This window comes from Asterias amurensis, chromosome 1 (assembly GCF_032118995.1).
Source record: "Asterias amurensis chromosome 1, ASM3211899v1".
Classification (NCBI taxonomy): Eukaryota; Metazoa; Echinodermata; class Asteroidea; order Forcipulatida; family Asteriidae; genus Asterias; species Asterias amurensis.
This window is the reverse complement of record NC_092648.1, coordinates 27,082,087-27,103,751: the sequence shown is the minus strand read 5'-3', so window position 1 is coordinate 27,103,751 and position 21,665 is coordinate 27,082,087. Positions and strand designations below refer to the sequence as shown.

General features: G+C 37.1%; 1 protein-coding gene across 1 annotated transcript in view; it reads left to right on the top strand.

The window, feature by feature from the left end:
* The window catches only part of LOC139935027 (uncharacterized), a 30,223-nt gene that overhangs the window by 6,053 nt on the left and 2,505 nt on the right, over positions 1-21,665 (top strand). The window contains exons 6-15 of the mRNA XM_071929481.1: positions 1,152-1,261; positions 1,703-1,805; positions 2,962-3,048; positions 4,077-4,219; positions 5,132-5,241; positions 6,129-6,298; positions 7,468-7,580; positions 12,615-12,756; positions 16,690-16,773; positions 20,211-20,320. Coding sequence (XP_071785582.1) covers positions 1,152-1,261; positions 1,703-1,805; positions 2,962-3,048; positions 4,077-4,219; positions 5,132-5,241; positions 6,129-6,298; positions 7,468-7,580; positions 12,615-12,756; positions 16,690-16,773; positions 20,211-20,320 — 1,172 coding nt within the window. The remainder of the gene's footprint in view (positions 1-1,151; positions 1,262-1,702; positions 1,806-2,961; positions 3,049-4,076; positions 4,220-5,131; positions 5,242-6,128; positions 6,299-7,467; positions 7,581-12,614; positions 12,757-16,689; positions 16,774-20,210; positions 20,321-21,665) is intronic.

The following is a 21,665-nucleotide window of genomic DNA, read 5'->3' as shown; positions in this document are numbered from 1 at the left end:
CAGTCATTAAGTGTCTTGCTTAAGGACACAAGTGTTATGGCTGGGGATATACTGTAGATTGTCATGATTCTCCTTTCAATGATTTTGCTTGAAATGTTTGAAATGCTTGATTTTGTTTGAAATGCTGCAGCTATTGACAAGTGAGTAGAAAAATTTGTTTTGAACTTGCGCGTAAAAAATCTGACATTTGGAAATAGTCACAATATACATGTATGTTTTGGTTACTTTCTCCAGAGTCTGACAACTGATGGGGCTTTAACTTTAACAGTTTTGTTATTTCATGTGTATGTATATGTTCGGGATACTGGTGTTGACTATTGTCCACGTGCTTTAGAATCTTTCTGGGCATTAATCCAATGAAGCTTCAAACTTAAAAGGCCTGAAGGTACATGCGAAGGAAAGGTGTTGAAGAAGCATTAGCACTATAATTACACAGGACACTATAATTGGTAATTGTCAAAGACCAGTCTTCTCGCTTGGTGTATCTCAACATATGCATAAAATAACAAACCTGTGAAAGTTTGAGCTTAATTGGTCGTCGAAGTTGCGAGATAATAATGAAAAAACACTCTTGTCACACGAAGTTGTGTGCTTTCAGATGCTTGATTTCAAGACCTCAAAATAAAATTCTCAGGTCTCGAAATCAAATTCGTGGAAGTTTACTTCTGTCTTAAAAACTAGGTAACTTCAGAGGGAGTCGTTTCTCACACTGTTTAATATTATCATATCAGCAGCTCCTCATTACTCTAACCAAGTAAGGTTTTATTCTTATAACAATTTTGAGTAACTACCAATAGTTTCCAGTGCTTTCAATACTAAAGCTGTCAAAAAATGGTCAGGATGTTCCCTGATTCTACGATTTGTTTTCAAAGATCCTTCTTTGTGTTGAACAACCAAAGCAAACAATCAAGGGAAGAAAGATGCAGCCTAAAGTCTTCAGGCTCTTCTCCTGAGGATGAGCAAAGTATACTGTTTGAAATGTCTAGACCACACCAGCTCTTTTGAAAGCCAACACTGCCTCAAAAGAGATTTTGCACATTGTACCCACAGGTTTACTATTTATAGTAACTTCTTATTTTCCGCACTATGCAATGCTTCAAACATCAAATCCTAATCAAGTTCATCTATATCTTGTCTCTGTATTTGAGCAGGTAAGGATGGCAGGTTCTGTAGCGACAAGGAATTTCCTGGTCAGCCTGCCTAATGATGAGACTAGAGAGAGATTCTACCCACTCCTTCTACCCAGGCTTTGTCTAAACAGGTAAGTAACCTCAGCTCTGCTAGATCTTAACTCTTTCATTGCCAAGGTCGTACATATATGATATTGACCCAATTCACCTGACGTCATATAGAATAATCTTTGATGGGCCATACTGGTGAGCAATGTCTTTGTGCGTTACTCAGTGAAGTGCGCATTTTTAGACGATGCGGCGTCTACACATAAACATAACTGCCAACCAAAATGGTGAGCGTACGACAGTCGCTGCGTGTGGCATGCAAGGGGTCAATACTTTATCATGTGTTTTGAAAGCGCCACTATCAGATATGTTTGATCTATTTTATGTACTCAAAAAGGGTCTGAATCATATAGTGTAATGTATAATGTTATTATGACAGGGAATTATTAGTCAGGAAATACTATTGTTTTTGTTTTTTTTATGTACCAATATCAATAGTTCAACGTTTTACTTGATATTTTTAGGTACTATGTTGCGGAAGGCGTCAGAACTTATTCACAGAGGACCTGGCAGCAAGTGGTTGGAGCTAACGGTAAACTTTTGGTGGAGGCAAACATCCAGAGCGTAGTAAGTTTTCTTTTTCTTGTTCTTTAGTTTAATTAGGTTTTCATTTAGGTAACAATTTGTTACTGGCTGCAAGCAGAAGACCTGTTTTTAAAATAAAATCAACCAAATCGACCATGGTGTAAAATCGTCCTATTTTTTCGTATTTATTCTTCGGGACCTTTTGGTGGAGCCCTTTTTTTTTAAATTTACAGGCTGGATAGGGATGCTAACTTCATGAATAAGAATCACATTGGGAGAGCTGCAACAGCTTCCATTTTGACTGTTCATAAAAGCCATTATCTGCTCTAGTACATGTGGCAGACAGCTGAACATCCAGTTCTTAAAATCATAGTGTGTGCAGCTCAAGAACACATACATGTGTTCTTGATAATATGAAAATATTGATAATTGGGACACCCCCAACATTAGGATTACATGCATAAACATGTAGCTCAGTTGGTAGAGCACGGGGTTGTTAGTCTGTTGGTCGTACGTTTAAGTCTTGCTTTAGTAATTTTTTGTTTGTTCAACCCAAAACTATTAAAATACGTTTTCACACCGTGTATGTTTTTTAGAACTAAATTGTATTTGTGTTTGTATTGTACTGTATTTGCACACATGGCCATGTGGTTAAGAGCATCGAATTCAAGTTCTGGTGGTTAAGTCACCGGAGTGTGGGTTCAATTCCCGGTCATGACACTTATGTTCTTGAGCAAGATACTTTACTTAAATTGCTTCTCTCCACCCAGGGGTATAAATGGGTACCCGTGAGGGTAGAGGTTGGTATTGGGAATGATTAGCGCGGTAACCTGCAGCACCGGCTGTACATGTATACTCCCCAGGGAGCTGAGAAAGATTGTTATTGGCCCAATGACCAGGGCACTAGCGTAAAGTGCATTGAGATGGTTGCTGTGGTGAAGGGTGCTACATGTAAATAAGAATTTGTTATATTATAAACAAATGTGAGATGCTGTAGAAGGATTCATTTTAGAGCTTCAGAGCTCGCAGGCAGTGGTTCTTATGAAATACCTGTTCATTGAGATAAAGATGAAAAGAATCTTGAGATCAATTCTAGCTCTTTGTGAAATTGAGCCCAGGTTGTTCTTGATCTCCTGTTTTTAATATACATCCAATTATAAATACTTCTTTAAAATGTTGACTTCTTTTAATGTCACAGGTCGATTACTACATATCACAGAGTGATGCTGATAACCACGCAGTCAGGGAAGCAGCGTGTGCCTGCATTGCTGAGTTAGGATCCAAGGTAAACTCTCCCCAACCACCCTGTAAACCTCCCTCTGTCCTCCCCATCTCCCATCCATTATCTGCCCCTCTCCCATCCATTACAGATGCATCACATTTCTGCCCTCTTTGGTGGGCAAATTTACCATATTTTTGAGCCCATGAGGGCGCTTTCAACAGGCATTTTTCTTCCTTCATAGTTTCATCTCAATTACATTTTTATATATATTGTTTACTACGTATATGAACTATTCTTTTTTTCAGCCTGCTTGGCCGCTAGTGCAGTGAATAAATAAACCAGTGTAATAAAAATAATCATCTCAATGTAACTGCCTACGTTTTTTAGCATCAATTTGGAAACACATCAAAATAAGATGAACATGAAAAAGTAGTTTTTTTATTTATTTGACTATTACACATCCAACAGCACAATCAGCGCCAATAAATATGAAATGAGAATACATGTTAAGTATTGGATGATATTCTGATCCCCACTCTCTTTACTTGTTTTTGCATCATGTGAAATCATTTTGTAACCCACTCAAGTTGTTTACTTTTGTTTAAAGGCACTGGACACTGTTGGTAATCACTGTTAGCGTAAAAACTTACTTGTTAAGTTATGTAGTTTTCTAGAAATAAGTAATTTTCCACTAAAATATTTTAATTTGATTTCAGGACCTCAAAACTTGCTCGAAATCAAGCATCTGTGAGCACCCATTTTCGTGTGAAAAGAGTGTTGTTTCTTCCATTTTTATCTCGCAATGCCGACGGCCAATTGAGCTCAAATTTTCACAGGCTTGTTTTTTTTGTGCACAATTTTGAGATACACCAAGTGAGAAGACTGGTCTTTGACAATTACCAAAGGTGTCCAGGGGTCGATTTCACAAAGAGTTAGGACTAGTCCTAGGAGATATACAAATTACATGGATAGTCCTAAGTTAGGACAAGTAACTGGTCCTAACTCGAGATAAGACTAGTCCTAACTCTTTGTGAAATCCACCCCAGAGTCTTTAAGTACAGTAATTGTTAAATTGTTCTACATTTGCACAGATCAATCAAGACATTGTTCGTCCTTATGTATCGAGTCTTCTTGAAGGCTTGCTAGACTGTTTTAAAGATGATAGTTGGCCAGTACGGGATGCTGCTTGCATTGCTTGTGGTAAATTTGTCAACTGTTTCCCCGTGGAATCAAGGTGAGAAGGGCATTTTGCCTAAAAACTAATTTGATACCTCTGAGTTTTTGTTTAGAATTAGTGGCTTCTATTGGTACGCATTATTATGTCCAACCCGAAATGTGCTGTGGACTGTACATCGTTGCGTCGGTGCAAAAACATTGTATCTTGATTTTGCAAAAATGTTGTATCTCTCAAGAAAATGCTCCATGCCAAATTATTGTTTCTCACACTGCATACTTGTTTTGTGCACGTTAAGAAAACAATAAGCTGCAGGGGAAACTGAATGGTTAATTTCTTCAATGGTTTGGCATTTGGGGTTAAAAAAACAAACATAAATAGAACAGGATTTGAACCAACAACTTCCGGTGCTCTACCAACTGAGCTATCTAGCCCTATGTTGGCTACATGGGCTATTTTGAGTTACAATGTACATCGTTTTGATTCAAATTTTAAAATTGTGCGTAACAGAAGTGAAAATCTAGGAGATACATAGCATTTTTTGCAATGCATAATGACATGTACTAGACACTAGTCATACCATGTGCTTTGGAGCTGGTTACATGCAAGTCAGGCTAGTGTAGGTAACACATGTAATTGATTGCGAATCAGAACTTTGTCAAAATCAATTATTTCAAGGGAGCTTCATTGGTGTACACTTTGTGCCAATTATATCCCTGGTAGATTGTGGAAAATGGTGTTGTGAAAATCAACTTGAAGTATAAGTTCTTCATCTGTTGCGTGGCACTCTCAGTGGTCTAGTGCTTGAAACATCTGATTTTGAGTGCGGTATAGTCATTGATTCGAAGGATAAAGCCAAAACAATAATCTTCGACCCTCACATCAATTACAGTTGTTACCTTTCGTTAATAAACCTAACTTCTGAAAGCTAAACCTCCTGGGTTTTTTGTGTGTCAATATTATTCCTCTCAGACCAAGTATGGAGGTGCTGTACCCGCTGTTCTTTGCAAACTTAGCTGATAACATTCCATCTGTAAGACAAGGAGCAGCTGTAGCTCTCTGTAATGTATCCAAGGCATATGGTGAGTTGTGCTCTGCTAAGTCAAACAATGCTAGATTAGTATTGCTAGGTAATCGTCTCATTTGAATTGAACATCCAGACTATCCGTTTGATATTACTGCCCTTCTCAAAGCCGGCTTATTATCCAACATCATAGATCTGCTTTTAAAGGCAGTGGACACTATTGGTAAACACTCAAAATAATTATTAGCATAAAACCTTTCTTGGTGACGAGTAATGGGGAGAGGTTGATGGTATAAAACATTGTGACAAACGGCTCCCTCTGAAGTGCCATAGTTTTCGAGAAAGAAGTAATTTTCCACGAATTTGATTTCGAGACCTCAGGTTTAGAACTTGAGGTCTCAAAATCAACCATCTAAACGCACACAACTTCGTGTGACAAGGGTGTTTTTTTCTTTCATTATTATCTCGCAAGTTCGATGACCGATCGAGCTCAAATTTTCACAGGTTAGTTATTTTATTCGTATATTGAGATACTCCAACTGTGAAGGCTAGTCTTTGACAATTACCGATAGTGTCCACTGCCTTAAGCGTAACAAAATAGTTCAGCACAGAACAATTTTTGCATACCATGCAACAAGGATGTATCAACAATTATCATGGTACATGTAATTAAGGCATGTAAAACTTGTTTGAGTGTGTATCTATCACTTTTAATGTTTTTATAAAGAATATCTTCATAACTCGTATTTGTACAAGCGGATTTTTGTTTTTAAACAACCAGTGATTGTTTCAAACATCTCCAGCCTTTTAAAGTTATTTAAGCAAATCAACTGAAAATGTACGGTTACAGTACAACCTTATTGGACTGACTTAACGATTTAAGTATTAACCGTAAGGTTTGAGGAATCTCTTCTCGTTGATTACAAGTCACTCTCCTCATCACAGGTGAAGATGCGAGCACTCTGCTCCTGGGTAGAATCAAAGATGGCATTGCTGGTCTCAAGAACCAGACGGCCACAGCGGAAAAGTACAATGACCTTGAGAAGGGACCTGTGACCTTCGGTGTGGCCAAGAGGCTACGAGACAACGATGTTGAGCTTCACTCTGATAATCAGGTTGGTTTTTAATCAGGTTTGTTTGGAAAATCCGTATGGACTTTAAAGTGGGTAACCCGTTTTTAGTCCCAGGAGTAGGCGGCAACGACCCCTGGGAAAATGATTTTGTTTATTTGTAGATTGATTTGTAGACCACACCTTGAAGTGGCCTTCAGGCATGTCAGGCCTTGTGTGTCTGGGGACTTGCATAACAGAAAGAAAAAGATGTGTTCTCGTTATTGAAGTGAAAAAACTGACAGAAGATACAATTTTATTCTTTGGAATATGGTTAGGTATTATCCTATCTCTCTCCTATGTCTTTGTTGGGGTTTCAAATTCTGTATTAAGGAATAACAGGGGGAGGAGCTGGTCGTCACTGCGTCAGGACCTTTTCAATAAAAGCACCAATACTGTGGAATTCACTTCCCGGTAGCTAGAGGCAGTTGGAATCTTAAGTGATAGCAGCGTGTACTGCAGCGATTTAAGGGCTGTGTTCAATGTAGCCTCCCTCATGAAAATGCCATTCTTTGTTCTTTTCCATACTGTTCTTCCAAAAGATCTTATGTCATCCCTCCAACTTCTTCTTTGTCCTGCCTCTTCTCCTTTTCCCCTAGACTGGGCCCCTGTCTTTATCTGCAAGGATAAAGACAGGTCTCTGCCGCTTGATCTAGTGATTCCATTGGATACAATGATATCATAAACGTGCAGTGACATAGATGCCCAAACAGTCACTGCTGTAAAATTTGACTGCATATCTCTATGTGAAATGACTGAGGTCAAAGGTGAATCTACACGTAGGTTTTGGATCTCTGGCATTATTCACGAGCCTCGAAATGTGACATCAGATGTTCAGGCTACTTTTTCCCATTCTTGGTTGCTTTCCATCATCTCGGTTTATTTTTCTCAGGAGTTTTTAACTTTTGTACATTCATTTTGGTTTTACCCATACACAACGATGTGTGGTAGCACTGTATGTTCATTACTTTCCCGAGTTCTGTGAAAAAAATCACAGGCATTTTACTCGGGTGGGTTTCGAACCCATGACCTTTACAATTCTAGAGCAGTGGCTTACCAACTAGCAAGACCACCGAGATAGCTGGGTAGCTACATGTATAGGCAGTTCAAATCCTATGTACTTTAGTACAATCACAGCTCTGAAATTCAACTATCTCTATTTTGTCTCCTTCCAGATGTATTCTTGTGGATCCTTGGCTCCTAAAATGGGGCGTGGTTCCAAGAGAGAAGGAGGGTGCATGGATCATAAATTCCGCAGGCCCACAGAGCCGTGGGAGATTTGTGATGGGTAAGTTAAATCTAGTTCTCACCATGCAATTGAAACAATGGTGTATGTTTTCTTTTAATAGCGTCACACAGAAATCCTGTAGTTTTGTTTGTAATGCATATATGCATTAGCTTACATGAATAGTGATGACCTGTAAACTGTAGTTTAAATAATGCATATCACTAGACCAGCATTGCAGTGGTTGATTTAAGCTGAGAGCAGGTAATGACATGAATGACAATAGGTAGCAGTGCTTGAAGAATGCTTTAGTTGGGGTTTACAGTGTTTTGAGTTACATGTACGTACAAACTGTACACTAGGTGAGTTCTGATTTAGAAAAGAAGTGAGGTTAAAGAGGAGTGCAAGATCGAAGAAGTTTGAGATGATGTAAATAAGATGCAAGTTTAGAAGTTCTATGTTTGGTCTGTGTGAAGAGAAGGTAACGGCAAATCGACTGTGCCAGTCTTTTGTGTGTTGGCACATTACTGTTGGAACTACCCGTTCATGAGCTATCTAAAGTACCACACCTTTTTTCTCCAACGTTTCCCAATACATGCCAGAACTAGTGAACACTTGAGGGCACTTTCTTAATAATTCTTCTATAATAAGGATGTACCCCCTCTGTTGGCGAAGTCTAACGTCACATTTATGACATTACACAATAACATGGCCAGTGACTTCGCAATTTCGTCGAAGCTTGTTAAAACTACAGAACAAGAACAGTGGTTATGTATAGTATCTTCCTAAAAACAGTGCAGGATTTGTTTTCAGGAAAAAAATAGAACAAGGTATAATTATCTATTAAAAACAGTACTATAAATAAGGGAACCAATGTGTGGTGAAGAGGTTTTCAACTAGTGGTTTAAACCCAAGGAGGCCTGGTTCTTGATAATTTTACCGAGACGAAGTTGAGGTAAATCATCAAGAACCAGACCTCGACGGGTTTAAACCACTAGTTGAAAACCGATTCAACACACTTTGATTCCCATTCATAAATACCTTTTCGGTCAAAAACATCAACACTTTTTGGTTATAAGGTAAAACAAATGCAAAAATTATAATTGTTCAATGATTTCTATCAACACAACACCCTCAGGTAAACAACTCCTTATAAGTGAATGCTGTGCGCGTCGTGCGTATCGCGTGATGTGGCACTACTGTCCCGGCTGTGCTCTCGACCAATAGGAATGAAGAAACTGTCTTATAAGCACAGATGCAAGCTCGCGTGTCACGCCCATGTTTTCAACACTTTTTACTGGTCGTAAACAATGGTTTAAACACACCCAAGTGACGCGCTCTCCACTAATAGAAATAGCGAAACTGTCTGAGGTTTCACGCAGTGGTCATCAAAAGAATAGAATAAGGTGCATCTGAAGATAGGACGCAGTATTTTTTTTCCTTTATAATTACAGTAGGCCTTAAAATTACAATGTATAAAGATCACACTTGTGCCAATGCACATAACTTGTACATTACATGTAGCAATTGTTGAAATGGTAATTGGAAACAATCAATCATTCAATGAGAAAAAATAAGCGCTAGTTTAGCTTTCATCAAATCATGGCTTAAATCATGTTCAAAGTTCACTTGCATTGTGTGTGATTATTATTAGGGCACTTTACAGTGCAAATACTTTGTGAATACTGCTTAGTCAGTAAGATCAGCTAAATTTGGTATTTGATTCGGGTGCTAATAGATTTGTGACTTGACACAATTGGTATCTACTCAAAATTATTGTTAGCACGAAAACTTACTCGGTAACAAGCAATGGAGAGCTGTTGGTTTTATAAAACATTGTGAGAAATGCTCCCTCTGAAGTAACATAATTTTTAGGAAAGAGGTAATTTCTCACTCAATTAATAAGCGACTTCAGCTGAAGCCTGTTATTATGCATCTGAAAGCACACAAAATTGCAACAAGGGTGCTTTTTCTTTCATTATTCTTTTGCAACTTCGATGACCAATTGAGCATTGGTATTAGACAATTACCAAAGGTGCTTAGTTGAGTCATGTCTGAGCCTAGAGAATTGAATTAACAATGAATGGTCAGTCTCATCATGTAACGTCACTCTGTATGGCTCAACGAACCTGCTATATTTAAAGTCTTTGACAGTACTTCCTGCAACACACCCAAACACAATCTGACCTAGAGGTCAATCAAGCTCCCTTGGGTCAAGGTATATGTTTTGCACCATTACCCAAGTCACCGTTACAGTTCACAGATTTAAACAAAAACATACACCACCGTTATAAAAAGTATCATATTTGGTACTGAATCAAACCAGTCATAGTCATGAGTGGCACTGAAAGAATAAGCACAGTCAGCTTGCAATAATAAGAAAAATAACCAATTCTTATATAGCGCATTTCACAATAACCGTTTCAATGCGCTTTACATTAGTGCCCTGGTCATAGGGCCAATAACATCCCTTTTAATGTTTCTCAGCTCCCTTCAGAGTAAACAACCTGGGCAACAGTTTATATCGCTCAAAAGGCTTTTTCATTCACAATATCAATCTCTACCCTCACAGGTACCCATTTTTACCCCTGGGTGAAGAGAAGCGATTGTAGTAAAGTAGCTTGCTCAAGGACACAAGTGTCACGACCGGGATTCAAACCCACACTCTGGTGACTGCACCAGAACTTGAATTCGATGCTCTTAAACACTCGGCCATGACACATGGCAATCAAAATAAGATGCAGTGCTATGAAAGGATAATAGTTTACATAGTTTTCTTTGACCCTCTTGCATTTCTTTTGTTTTTGTTTAACAAATTGTGACCATTTCTGGGATTGATTTCACAAAGAGCTAAGATTGATCTTTAGACTGCAAATCAATCGTAGTTGCTAATACTATGGTAATATTGACAATTTTTCCTGCGATGAATTTGATTGTTTTGTTAAATCAGCCCCTAGGGCAAATTTCACAGAGCTGCTTCAGCAAAAAAATTGCTTAAGCACAAAAAATAGCTCGCTTATTTTACACATTTTACTGGCCAAAATTTCATGCAATATACATTGCTTACGACTGGTATTTAGCTATTGTTTACTAAGCTTAACAATTGAGGGTAGTCTTGGCCAGTAATCTGATTTTACTAAGCAAGGATTGTTTCGCTTAAGCAAAATTTTGTGCTTAAGCAGCTCTATGAAATTGGGCCCTGCTGGTCACTAGGGGCATTTTGGTAAAGCAATTGTCTCTAAATGTTTTGGGGAACTATTGAATTCATTGAAAGTGGTTTTTTTTTTCTTTTTTTTCTGTTATTAACAAATTGATGGACTTGTCCTGTGCCACATTTCATGGCACTACTTACCATGGAATTATATGCTTACGGTCAACACTGTAAGTGCAGATTTCTGTTGTAAGCAGGTCCTGGGCGTAATTTCATACAATGTAGCTGCATATACTTTATGAAATTGGGCACTGATATCTTTGTGCACAGCGCTGTGTATAACCCTTGCCTGTTGTAATCAACTAATGGGGTTTATTCAAATTATCACATTAATAATTTTCCTTCTGAAAAACTGACAGGTTTTTATTAGATTCCTGTTTGCATTGCCATTGAATGATTATGTTTATTTAGCCTATTTTAACTACTAGCACAATGCAAGAGTACACAATGAACACACAAGTTTGCACGTATCAAGCATTTTACATGTCCAGAACCAATTAGTTTGCCCATGCATAATGTCTATTATAGTTTGTGAGATAGGTCAGCCTTTGTGCATATAGGGGCACTCAGCTTTGTGATGTACAATGTATTCAATTTTCGATCCTTTTTTGGAAAGCTGCAATTAAATATCCCAAGTCTCTTACTTCATGTTAAAGGGTAGATTTTCTTTTTGTTTGATACCATTCTAGTGCAAAAGTTGTTAACATAAAAAAAAATTCAAATAATCACATCATTTTGGAAATTTCAAGTTCAAACATAAATATAATATAATATTCTAAGAAAACGGCATTAAGTTTGACTTTTAGACTAAAAAAATATTCAGGGTTCAGACTTATGTTCCGACATTCCTATGTTCCGACACCTCTTTGTTATGAAAACTCAATGTGCAGACACCCCTAGTGTATTTTGCTATTCCAACCCTAACCCTAACCTTTAAAACCTTAATCCTAACCCTAATCCAAGCATGCAATCACATGGGGTTTTTTTTAACAGTAGGGTTGTCAGAACATAGTGGTGTCGGAATGATGGTTGAGTTTAAGGGTGTCAGAACATATAGGTGTCTGTCATAGAGCAATCACCGCTATTTCTGTGTGAAATGCACAGACCAACTGATTATTGACATCAAGCGATATCATGTTTTATACTTTTTTTATGTGACAGAGTATCAAAAGAATAGCAACACATTTTACTTCATTTTATTTTTAACATAAGGAAAGCAAGTTTGTTCTCAATTAGAAAAGTCTTATTTATTGGGAACATGAATGCATCACAAAACTGAAGATGACCTTAGAACCCCTCTGTAAAGGTCATAAAACATGTGCTATATAAATTTGAGCTGCGATTCAAAAACACCTCGTCTCCAGAACACGACCAGAGCATTATGATCAAAACGTTGAAACCAACCGTTCTTTTCAGAACCGCCCCAACTCATTTAGAGATTATGATAACATGGTAATTACGACAAAACTTTCTATATCGTACATGTATTTATAATTTACACCATGCAAATTTTTAAATCCTACTTATTCAAAAACTCTGTCAAAAGTCTTGTTTAACTTTTTGATGAGAATGGATGCTGTAAACATATCACTTGTTTTCCAATTTATTACTTTTGTTTCTTTAGCCCTACGTGGATTTGTATTGAGGACTGTGTATATCCAGAACTTCCTGAGTCCTTATGGAAAACAAAAGCCCAGGTATACACTTGGCTGGGCTCAAGAAAGTACTGAGTTTACAGTGCTGAATACACATCAGTTTAGTAATAATTCTTTATCCTCAATGCAAAATTAACTTTCAATTTTTGTCAAACTTTACTTATTAGGTCAAAGCTATAATTGTTGCATGTAGTCTCATCTCAAGCTGTTATTGTTTGCGTTTATTCACAGATGTATACTGTTGTTATCGGAACTGTCTTCAGAATCGTCTCTATCTGCAGCTATTGGTACCATCTTACCTTCTGTAGCAGAGACTACTAGAAACCAAAGCTATACACAACACATTCAACTCTTGGAGACTATTTGTAAACAGGTAAATCAAATTTGTTGGTACTTGTTGGGTTCTTGATTCAAGCCAAGATGTGTTCAAATCAGTTGTGTACATGTACCTAAGATCTGGATCCCAGCTTCAGACTTTGTTTCAGTAGTGACCCTCATCCCTGGTTTAGACTAAATATCGGTCAATTGTTGTCCAACCTCGCTAACTGCCATGGGCAGCGCGCTGTATCATCCGCTAGCTCTGCGTACGTCTCTAACCCCTGGGAGGGAAACTCCGATCCGTGTCTTTGATTGGCGATCATATACGCGCAAATAATGAAACGCCGTGCGACTTCAAAAAGCTCTATACGCCGAAACGCGTGCGTATAAAGATGTACGTATTCACGTTTTTTGTCACGCAACACTGAATGCCAAGGCAAGTTTATGACTTTTATTACACACAGCGCATCCAGCGTGTGCGGAACTAACGCCCAACACAGAACGGATCAACCACAGGACTAATTGTAATATCCCTTATATTTGGATATTTTGGAGTTACCCTTCCAGGGGTTATGATCGATCAATGCATGCTGAGAAAAAATGGCGCGGCGAGATCAATCACCCATGGGAACAAGGTTGATTGTTGTCCTCTATGAAATGTAAAAGGTTTTGTATTTTCTTCTAAGAACCTGTGTGTACTTTTTGATTTTTGAAGATTGATTTCTTTCTAGTCTTTTGTAAATGGCATTGACAGCAAATGCGACAAAACAGGCCAGAAAATGGTACTTTCTGCTAAAAACTAAAAACTAGGTTTATTTTCATATGAACAAGTATTTCTCAATCTACTGAACATTTAAGTGTTTTCACTTTTTTATGTTACTTTACTAATTTACCTTTACGTTAGTTGAAAGCGAACGCTTTAATTTTCCTTTTCAGTAACTCTGTGTTAAAATCAAATATCCTCAGTACATTGATCTGAGTAGAGTGGATGCTCGCGTATTGTCTGTCAGAGGGAGAATGGGGCGTTGACAGGGCCCCTACCAAATCAAATTTGTTTACTTTCAACATTGTTATGAATGCTTTGCAGCTTACCTCTATGGGCCTACATGTACATAATTCAAGATTGAATTAACCCGCTTATAAAACCTTCAAGGTTGCTTCTAATCAGATTACTACATCTGTAGCAAGCATCCATTCAATTTACTCACTCAAAGGGTGTTTTGAATTTCAAAGTTTAAGAGATGTTTGAGAAAGCATGTAGGTCTGTCCTTTGTCTGATGCCAAATTACACAGGGAGCAGAATTATCTTCTTCTTTTCTTAAACATCTCAGAGTTGGGAGCATTTTCTGTTTGCATAATTAAGGCCTAACTACTAAGTATGTTGTTTTGTGATTGTCTCGCTGGTTTGGATTTGGTTGCCAGACACTTCCGCAAAGCAGGGATGAATTGGTAGTGTCTTTATTCCTCGAGGGATTCGGGACAATAAGTAAGTCTTGGAATGAGGTCTGTGATGTTTGAATAGGAAGATTCCCTTGAAAGTTGAAAGGTTTGAGCTAGGGAGGAAAATCCTTGAGACGCCTGGGCTTGTACATGTACATGTAGCTCAATTTTTTACAAGCTCATTTGTTTTACAAGACTATGATCATGTGAGAAAAAGCTACCTACACATATTTAACATACATACTTGTGTGAACTGTTTCTTTTCTATGGCGTGTCACGGCCGAGCGGGTAAGAGCACCGGACTCAAGCTCTGCTGTTTGATCAGCAGAGTGTGGGTTTCGAATCCCGGTCATGACACTTGCTACATAAAATTGGGGAGGTAGTGCTTTCTGCTCTACCGGCCAGGCTTCGGCGGACTGATGATACCCAAGCCTACATCCGTATGGACTGTAAAAGGGGTAACCCTGTTTCAGCCCTAGGAGTAGTTGGCAATGGCCTGGAAAAAAAAAAATTGTAGCCCACACCTTGAAGTGGCCTTCAGGCCTTGTGTGTCTGGCGACTTGCATAAAAAAAAAAATAAAAAAAAAATATAAAAAATGGGTAACAATAATACTGCAATACTCAACAGAATTGAAAGATATTTCTCAGAAAAAAAGTTTGTTTTTTTGAACAACATTTATTTGTTTTAAATTTATATCTTTATTCTATGTGGATATACAAGACCACACGGGCTTGTCCAGTAGTGAAAAACAAGCCAGTTTCTCATCACTGGGATTTGGGCCTGGGATTTGGAGCCCAGAACATCATTGTTTGTTGGAAGAGTGACCAAAGCTTATGTGATGAAGATATGTATAATAATAATAATAATAATAAGACTTGTAATGCGCACATATCCACCCTGCTGGGTGTTCAAGGCGCAGTAAAACCAAAAACAAAACACAACACAAAGAAAAACAGACACAATAAAATTAGTCATTGAAAACCTGTGACATAAGATAAGTTTTAAGAAGAGAGTTTAATTTTGCGGTACAAAGACAAGATCGAAGATTAAGTGGTAGAGAGTTCCAGATGCGTGGCGCGGCTGATGAAGAAGACCTGTCACCCCATGAGTGTCGAGACTTGGGTTCAATGAGGAGAAGCATGGAACTTGATCGAAGACTCCTTGTTGGAATATTGGTACAGTACAGCAGTATAAGGTTGTAGGGAGACCGCCAACATGGGGGCTAGTTTGTAGAGCACCGACATGTTAATCTGGACTCCACAGGTTCACATCACTTGTTGTCTTTGTATTTCTCAAAAGTCCATTTTATTTTGTGATGACCAGTCCTATACGCGTGTCTACATGTAATGTGTCTTTAAAGAATACAATTACAGCCTACAAAGCCTCACTCCGCATTTCACTCCAACAGCTCTACTATAAAAAAATAACATAAATTATCCCCTGTCATATCCCCTGTAATTTTATGGATGGTTGTAAATATCTTTGTCTCTGTGTTTTTTGTCCTGTTTATATTTATATACCTGTAGTTTATATTTATATTTGTATTGTTTAATTCTGTGTTTTTTATGATGCACACTGGAAGGCAATTTTCATGTTTTTAACGCGATGTGAATAATAAATTGAATTGAATTAAATTTAATTGAATTAATGAGCTTCCGCAATGAGTTGTACATGTACAATTTCATCTTTGAGAGGGCAAGGCCATTTTCATTTCGAAAAAGGCACTTCCATTGGAAAATCTTAAAGTCTATGGGAATTTTTGAAAGGGCACCAAGGCCAAGACAAGGGCAACGAAGGCCATGGCCTGCGTGAAATTCCAGGCCTGGTTGAGACTACACATTGTGTGTATAAATATCATTTATCCTGCTGCCCGGCTTGCCATGGTTTTTTGAAAACATATCCTGTGCAAAAACCAAACCAAGATGATGCTGACAAAATAACTTTGCAGCTGTTAATTAAAAAAAAATCTCCATGGATGAATAGCTCAATAAGAGTACAACAATGTATATATACCTTCGGTTTTTGGCACTAGTTGATTGTCCTAATCCTATATAAATGTAAACATGTACAATAAAACTACCCATTGAACATGTTGAACGTTTCATTTCAAATAGTGGTCACACTTGTATCAAAACAAATTTTGAGCAGTTACATGTATGTTCATGCAGGAATAATAGTTCAAAATTAGAATACAATCTGTGAAAACCTATCTGACAGTAACATTTCTCAGATTAAAATTTGGGGGATGAAAACCAAATTACCACAATACTTTGAAGTGAAATAATTATCAATTTTTGTATACTATCACAAGCTGTTGTACTTGTAACCAACTGAGCTTTGTTTCGGCCACTTATTGTAAGAGTGGTCACCAAGCCTATACCTTCCCTCTAATCTAATTTGCAGAATTTGATAGTAAAATGAAGCTTGTGTGGAATATTTTTATTTGTTAATCATCAAAAGATGTCAAGTTTTAACATGTGTCAGTGCTTGTAAGGATGTTTTCAATATTTCTCACCATCATCATTAATGTTTTTTCTTTGTCTCCAGCTGCCAGCCATTGCCAAGAACATTGGCAAGAGATATTTCAAACCCTGCTTGGAGGCATTTCTGGATCCCATATTCTATGCTCTGGTGAGTTCATCATTAGACATTAGTAAATTTTGATTCAGTAGATGCAGTATATTCCCATTAACTGTAGTCAACCTGGTCAAAGCCAGCTGAACGCTCTCTAGAACAGAATTCTTTGCATCCTAAAGCTATTTGTTGACCCATGCAAGTGCTGTTTGTTTCTTTGACTGCAAATCCCAAGCAAATTGTTGGAAGAAAGTTGTATGGACTTGTGAAAAAGCCGATGAACTTGTGGAACCAACAAGCCTATTGGCCCAGTTTAGACAGTCACATTAAAAACATAATTAATTAGGGGAATACCAGGATTAATTTCGTTGAATGACAACTCTTTTGCCTTTTTCCAATGCGAACAGTATGCAACAATGTCAATTTACTAAGAGTTGACGTAACAAAGGATCTACCGTGGGCCCTCTTAAAAGACACCTTTCCTTCAGTTTTGTAGACTGGAAAGTAGTGACGTTTGTAAATATTATCGTACCACAATCAACCAAGTCTGGTCATAATTGGTGACTTTGTGAACTCAATCTGCGCCTGTGATTGGTTGGAAAAGGTGTGCCTGTTATTGGTTGGAAGTGTGCCTGTTATTGGTTGGAGCCATGCAAGCGTTCTCCAGCTCCAGCATGTACATAATTTCAATATAAACCACAAGGGAAACTGACTTGGTAAATTTTGAAATGATTTTTGGGGTTGAACAAAGAAGGGACACCGCCAATATAGGGCTAGATAGCTCAGTTGGTAGAGCGCCGGCACGTTAAAGGGGGGTCGTTGGTTCGAATCCCACTCTAGTCAATTCTTTGTTCAACCCCAAAAATCATGTACAAAATTTAACGTTTATTCATAACGTATTATGAAAAAAACATGAATAAGTACCCTTCTTTACAACACCCTTGCTTAATTTGAACTGTTGTCAGTAGTCAGTCGTAATCATGCTTCAGGACAAGCTCAACTAATAAATGGGGCCATAAATTTCTGACAAATAGTTACATACACCGTATGTTTAGTATCTGAACTATTGATATCTCATATGAATAGTTCATAGGGAAATAGCTGTACATGTAGCAGGGCTTTAATCACACTTTGTTGATAAGCTCATTTTGGTTGAATACCTTAGACTTAATGGGGGCCATCAATTTCTTATAATAGTATTGTACACTGTATGTTAAGTATCTGAGCTATTAATATCTCAAATCTCAATAATTCATAGGGAATAGCTGTACATGTACAAAATGTAGCAGGGCTATAATTACACTTGGTTGAATTGCCTGTGTTTATAATGACAATGATAGGTTTGTTCTTTTCTCATCAATAGGGAGACTATTTTAAAAAATAAAAAATAAAAACCTTGTGACTTCTGTTGAAGCAAGTTTAAAGGCAGGATGTACTTTTGGTAATTTCTCCACAAGTTAATGATCATAAAGACTTAATGATAAAGAGTACCGGGAGAACAGTTGACAATTACCAAAAGTATCCCCTGCCTTCTGTTCGTAAAAAAAACAAAGATATAATTTACATGATGTTGTAAGGTCTTCTCATGGCTGAAGTCACTATAAACTAAGCCTGGAATAACATGAAGGCCACAAAGGCCATGGCACAATGGAGTCAAACAGCAAAGAGTAAAAAATAACAATATGACGTACTCATAAAACAAAATAACCCCACAGCTTGTTTAAAAAAAAAAGGTCTTAAATAACTTGGTCTTAAAAAAAAGAAAACTCTAGACTGTAGGCCTATCGCTTGTATCTGAGAGGGTAATCTATTCCAAATTGGCAGTGCAGCTTGCTGGCTTGAAACTTCAAGGAGGCAACAGAGGCGATTGCCTCCATGCCCCCTGGTCATTGCCTTGGTGCCCTTGAAAAGCTCCAGTAGAAATTGACAATTTGCTGTAGTGCCCTTCACTAAGGAGGAAATGCCACTGTGCCCTTGCCCTTTCAAGAACCAAGCATACATGACTGAGCTTGAATAAACTAAACTAATTATCCCCAGTTGGTCTTGGCATTTTACGTTTAATAATTATTTTTGGAACAAGGTCATGAAAGGCCAATTTCCTCTTGTGTTTCTTATGCATCTTGACTAAGCCGGAAAATGAAATTACTCATTAATAAATATGACAGTGTATTCATTCTTCTTCCCTGTTGGGATGATGCAGGGATTTGGGGGTGAACTTTTACTTTTGCATTGTCATTTGATATATTATTCAGAAGCAATGGCTCGATCCAAATTAAAGGGTCTGGGTACTTTTTGTAGGACACAAAACACAATGTCCACAGATTTACATCAAACTCACACAGTTTGAAGATAACGATGGTAGAAAGCTTTCATTACTTGCTGAGGTGCTTTAGTTTTGTCTCAGGAGATGAAAATTATTTTAGCATGTAAAACGTATTTTCGTGACATTGTACTCCTCATTTCTCAGCGCCTTGTATCCTTTGGCAATTTGGCGCTTTATAAATACCGTTATAATTATAAATACTGTTATTGTTATTATTATTATTATTATTATTATTATTATTATTATTATTATTATTATTATTATTATTATTATTATTATTATTATTATTATTATTACTATTACTATTGCTATTGCTATTGCTATTGCTATTGCTATTGCTATTGCTATTGCTATTGCTATTGCTATTGCTATTGCTATTGCTATTGCTATTGCTATTGCTATTGCTATTGCTATTGCTATTGCTATTGCTATTGCTATTGCTATTGCTATTGCTATTGCTATTGCTATTGCTATTGCTATTGCTATTGCTATTGCTATTGCTATTGCTATTGCTATTGCTATTGCTATTGCTATTGCTATTGCTATTGCTATTGCTATTGCTATTGCTATTGCTATTGCTATTGCTATTGCTATTGCTATTGCTATTGCTATTGCTATTGCTATTGCTATTGCTATTGCTATTGCTATTGCTATTGCTATTGCTATTGCTATTGCTATTGCTATTGCTATTGCTATTGCTATTGCTATTGCTATTGCTATTGCTATTGCTATTGCTATTGCTATTGCTATTGCTATTGCTATTGCTATTGCTATTGCTATTGCTATTGCTATTGCTATTGTTATTGTTATTATTATTATTATTATTATTATTATTATTATTATTATTATTATTATTATTATTATTATTATTATTATTATTATTATTATTATTATTATTATTATTATTATTATTATTATTATTATTATTATTATTATTATTATTATTATTATTATTATTATTATTATTATTATTATTATTATTATTATTATTATTATTATTATTATTATTATTATTATTATTATTATTATTATTATTCTCAAAAACTAAGCTTTCTTCTATTATTATCTTCAAATGGTGTAAGTTAAATGTAAATCTGTGGAAATTGTGTTTTAGATACAAAAAGTACCCGAATCAATTAACAGTGATGTATTTTGTTTTCTTTCTCCTTAGTCATGTGATAATGCTTTGACTAGCAGTGCTGCAAGCCTTTGCCTTATAGAGATCGGCAAGTACCTTGGACCGAACATCTTAAAAGGCCGGGTGGAACAACATAATCCAAAGTAAGCCAGTCCTTGACAAATGATTGTAGTCTTAGTACAAACGTATCTCCGTAGTCTTGACTTTTGTGCTGTTTGATGTAGCTAGTATATTAATTTTTGGTTTTACCCATACACCGATGTGTGTTAGCTCTGTACTTTCCTGAGTCCAGTGAACAAAATATCACAAGCATATTACTTGGGTGGATTCGAACCTTCGACCCTTGCAGTTCTAGAGCAATGTCTTACCAACTAGACTATCGAGATTGCCGGTAGCTATACAGCTAGATGCAGTTCGAATCCCATGTTTTGGAATCTATGTAGCTAGTGTTTCACTGACTGAGTAGCAGAGTTTTATTCTAAACATGATGTCAGCCTACCTTTGTGCTCTCAGTGGGCGGGTGACTACTTTTTGCGGATCAAATGTCCTTGTTGTGACCTTATCAATCAGGAAAATTTAAGTTGAAACACTTTTGTACTATATAAGTTAAACAGAGAAATGTCTGAAGGATTATCTCAATGATTGACATCACATACATATTGCACCAACAAAAATATCCTCAAAGCCCCGACTTCCTGTTCAGCTGTTGACGCATTTTGTGCACAGCCCAGTTTCAATTTTTTTTGCCCATGAAAAGAAAACAGAAGAAAAAAAAATGTGATCAGGAAGCCTGAGAATGTTCATGTGGATCAAGCTTTGTCGTCAATAAAATTTGCCTACTTTTTTTATAAAGACCACATATTATGCCTGAATACGAACTACATGTAGCGCTTCTGCATTCAACGAGCGCGCATTTGATTACAAATTTACTTTCTAGCAAATTTGACGCAGTGCTTCAAATAGTGTGATACATGGAGTTGGATCATGGCATTCAAAAAGTATTTTCTCACAAAACTAGTGAGTTTTGTGGTTTGACTGAAAATTCTCGATATCGAGAATTACGGATTTATTTTATGCACATGTCATAACACGGTGAATTGTCAGAACGTGCGGAAAAACAAGGGTGGGTTTTCCCATTATTTTTTCCCGACTCCAGTGACCGATTGAGCCTAAATTTTCACAGGTTTGTTATTTTATATATAAGTTGTGATAAACGAAGTGTGGTCGTTTGGACAATACTGGTTACTGAAAGTGTCCAATGGCTTTAACATAAAAAGGTTCAAGCAATATTTTGTGCTCTGTGCAGCTCTGTGAAATTAGCAGCTCTGTGAAATTAGGCCCTGAACTTGAGTCTGTGTACTAGACCACTTGGCCATGAGTACTTTTGACAGTACCGAGCCCTATTTCGTTGAGCCGCTTAAGCATTAAATGTTACTTTAAGAAGTTTTGCCTCAGCAAAAAATAAGCCGGTTATTAGTCACAGATGGT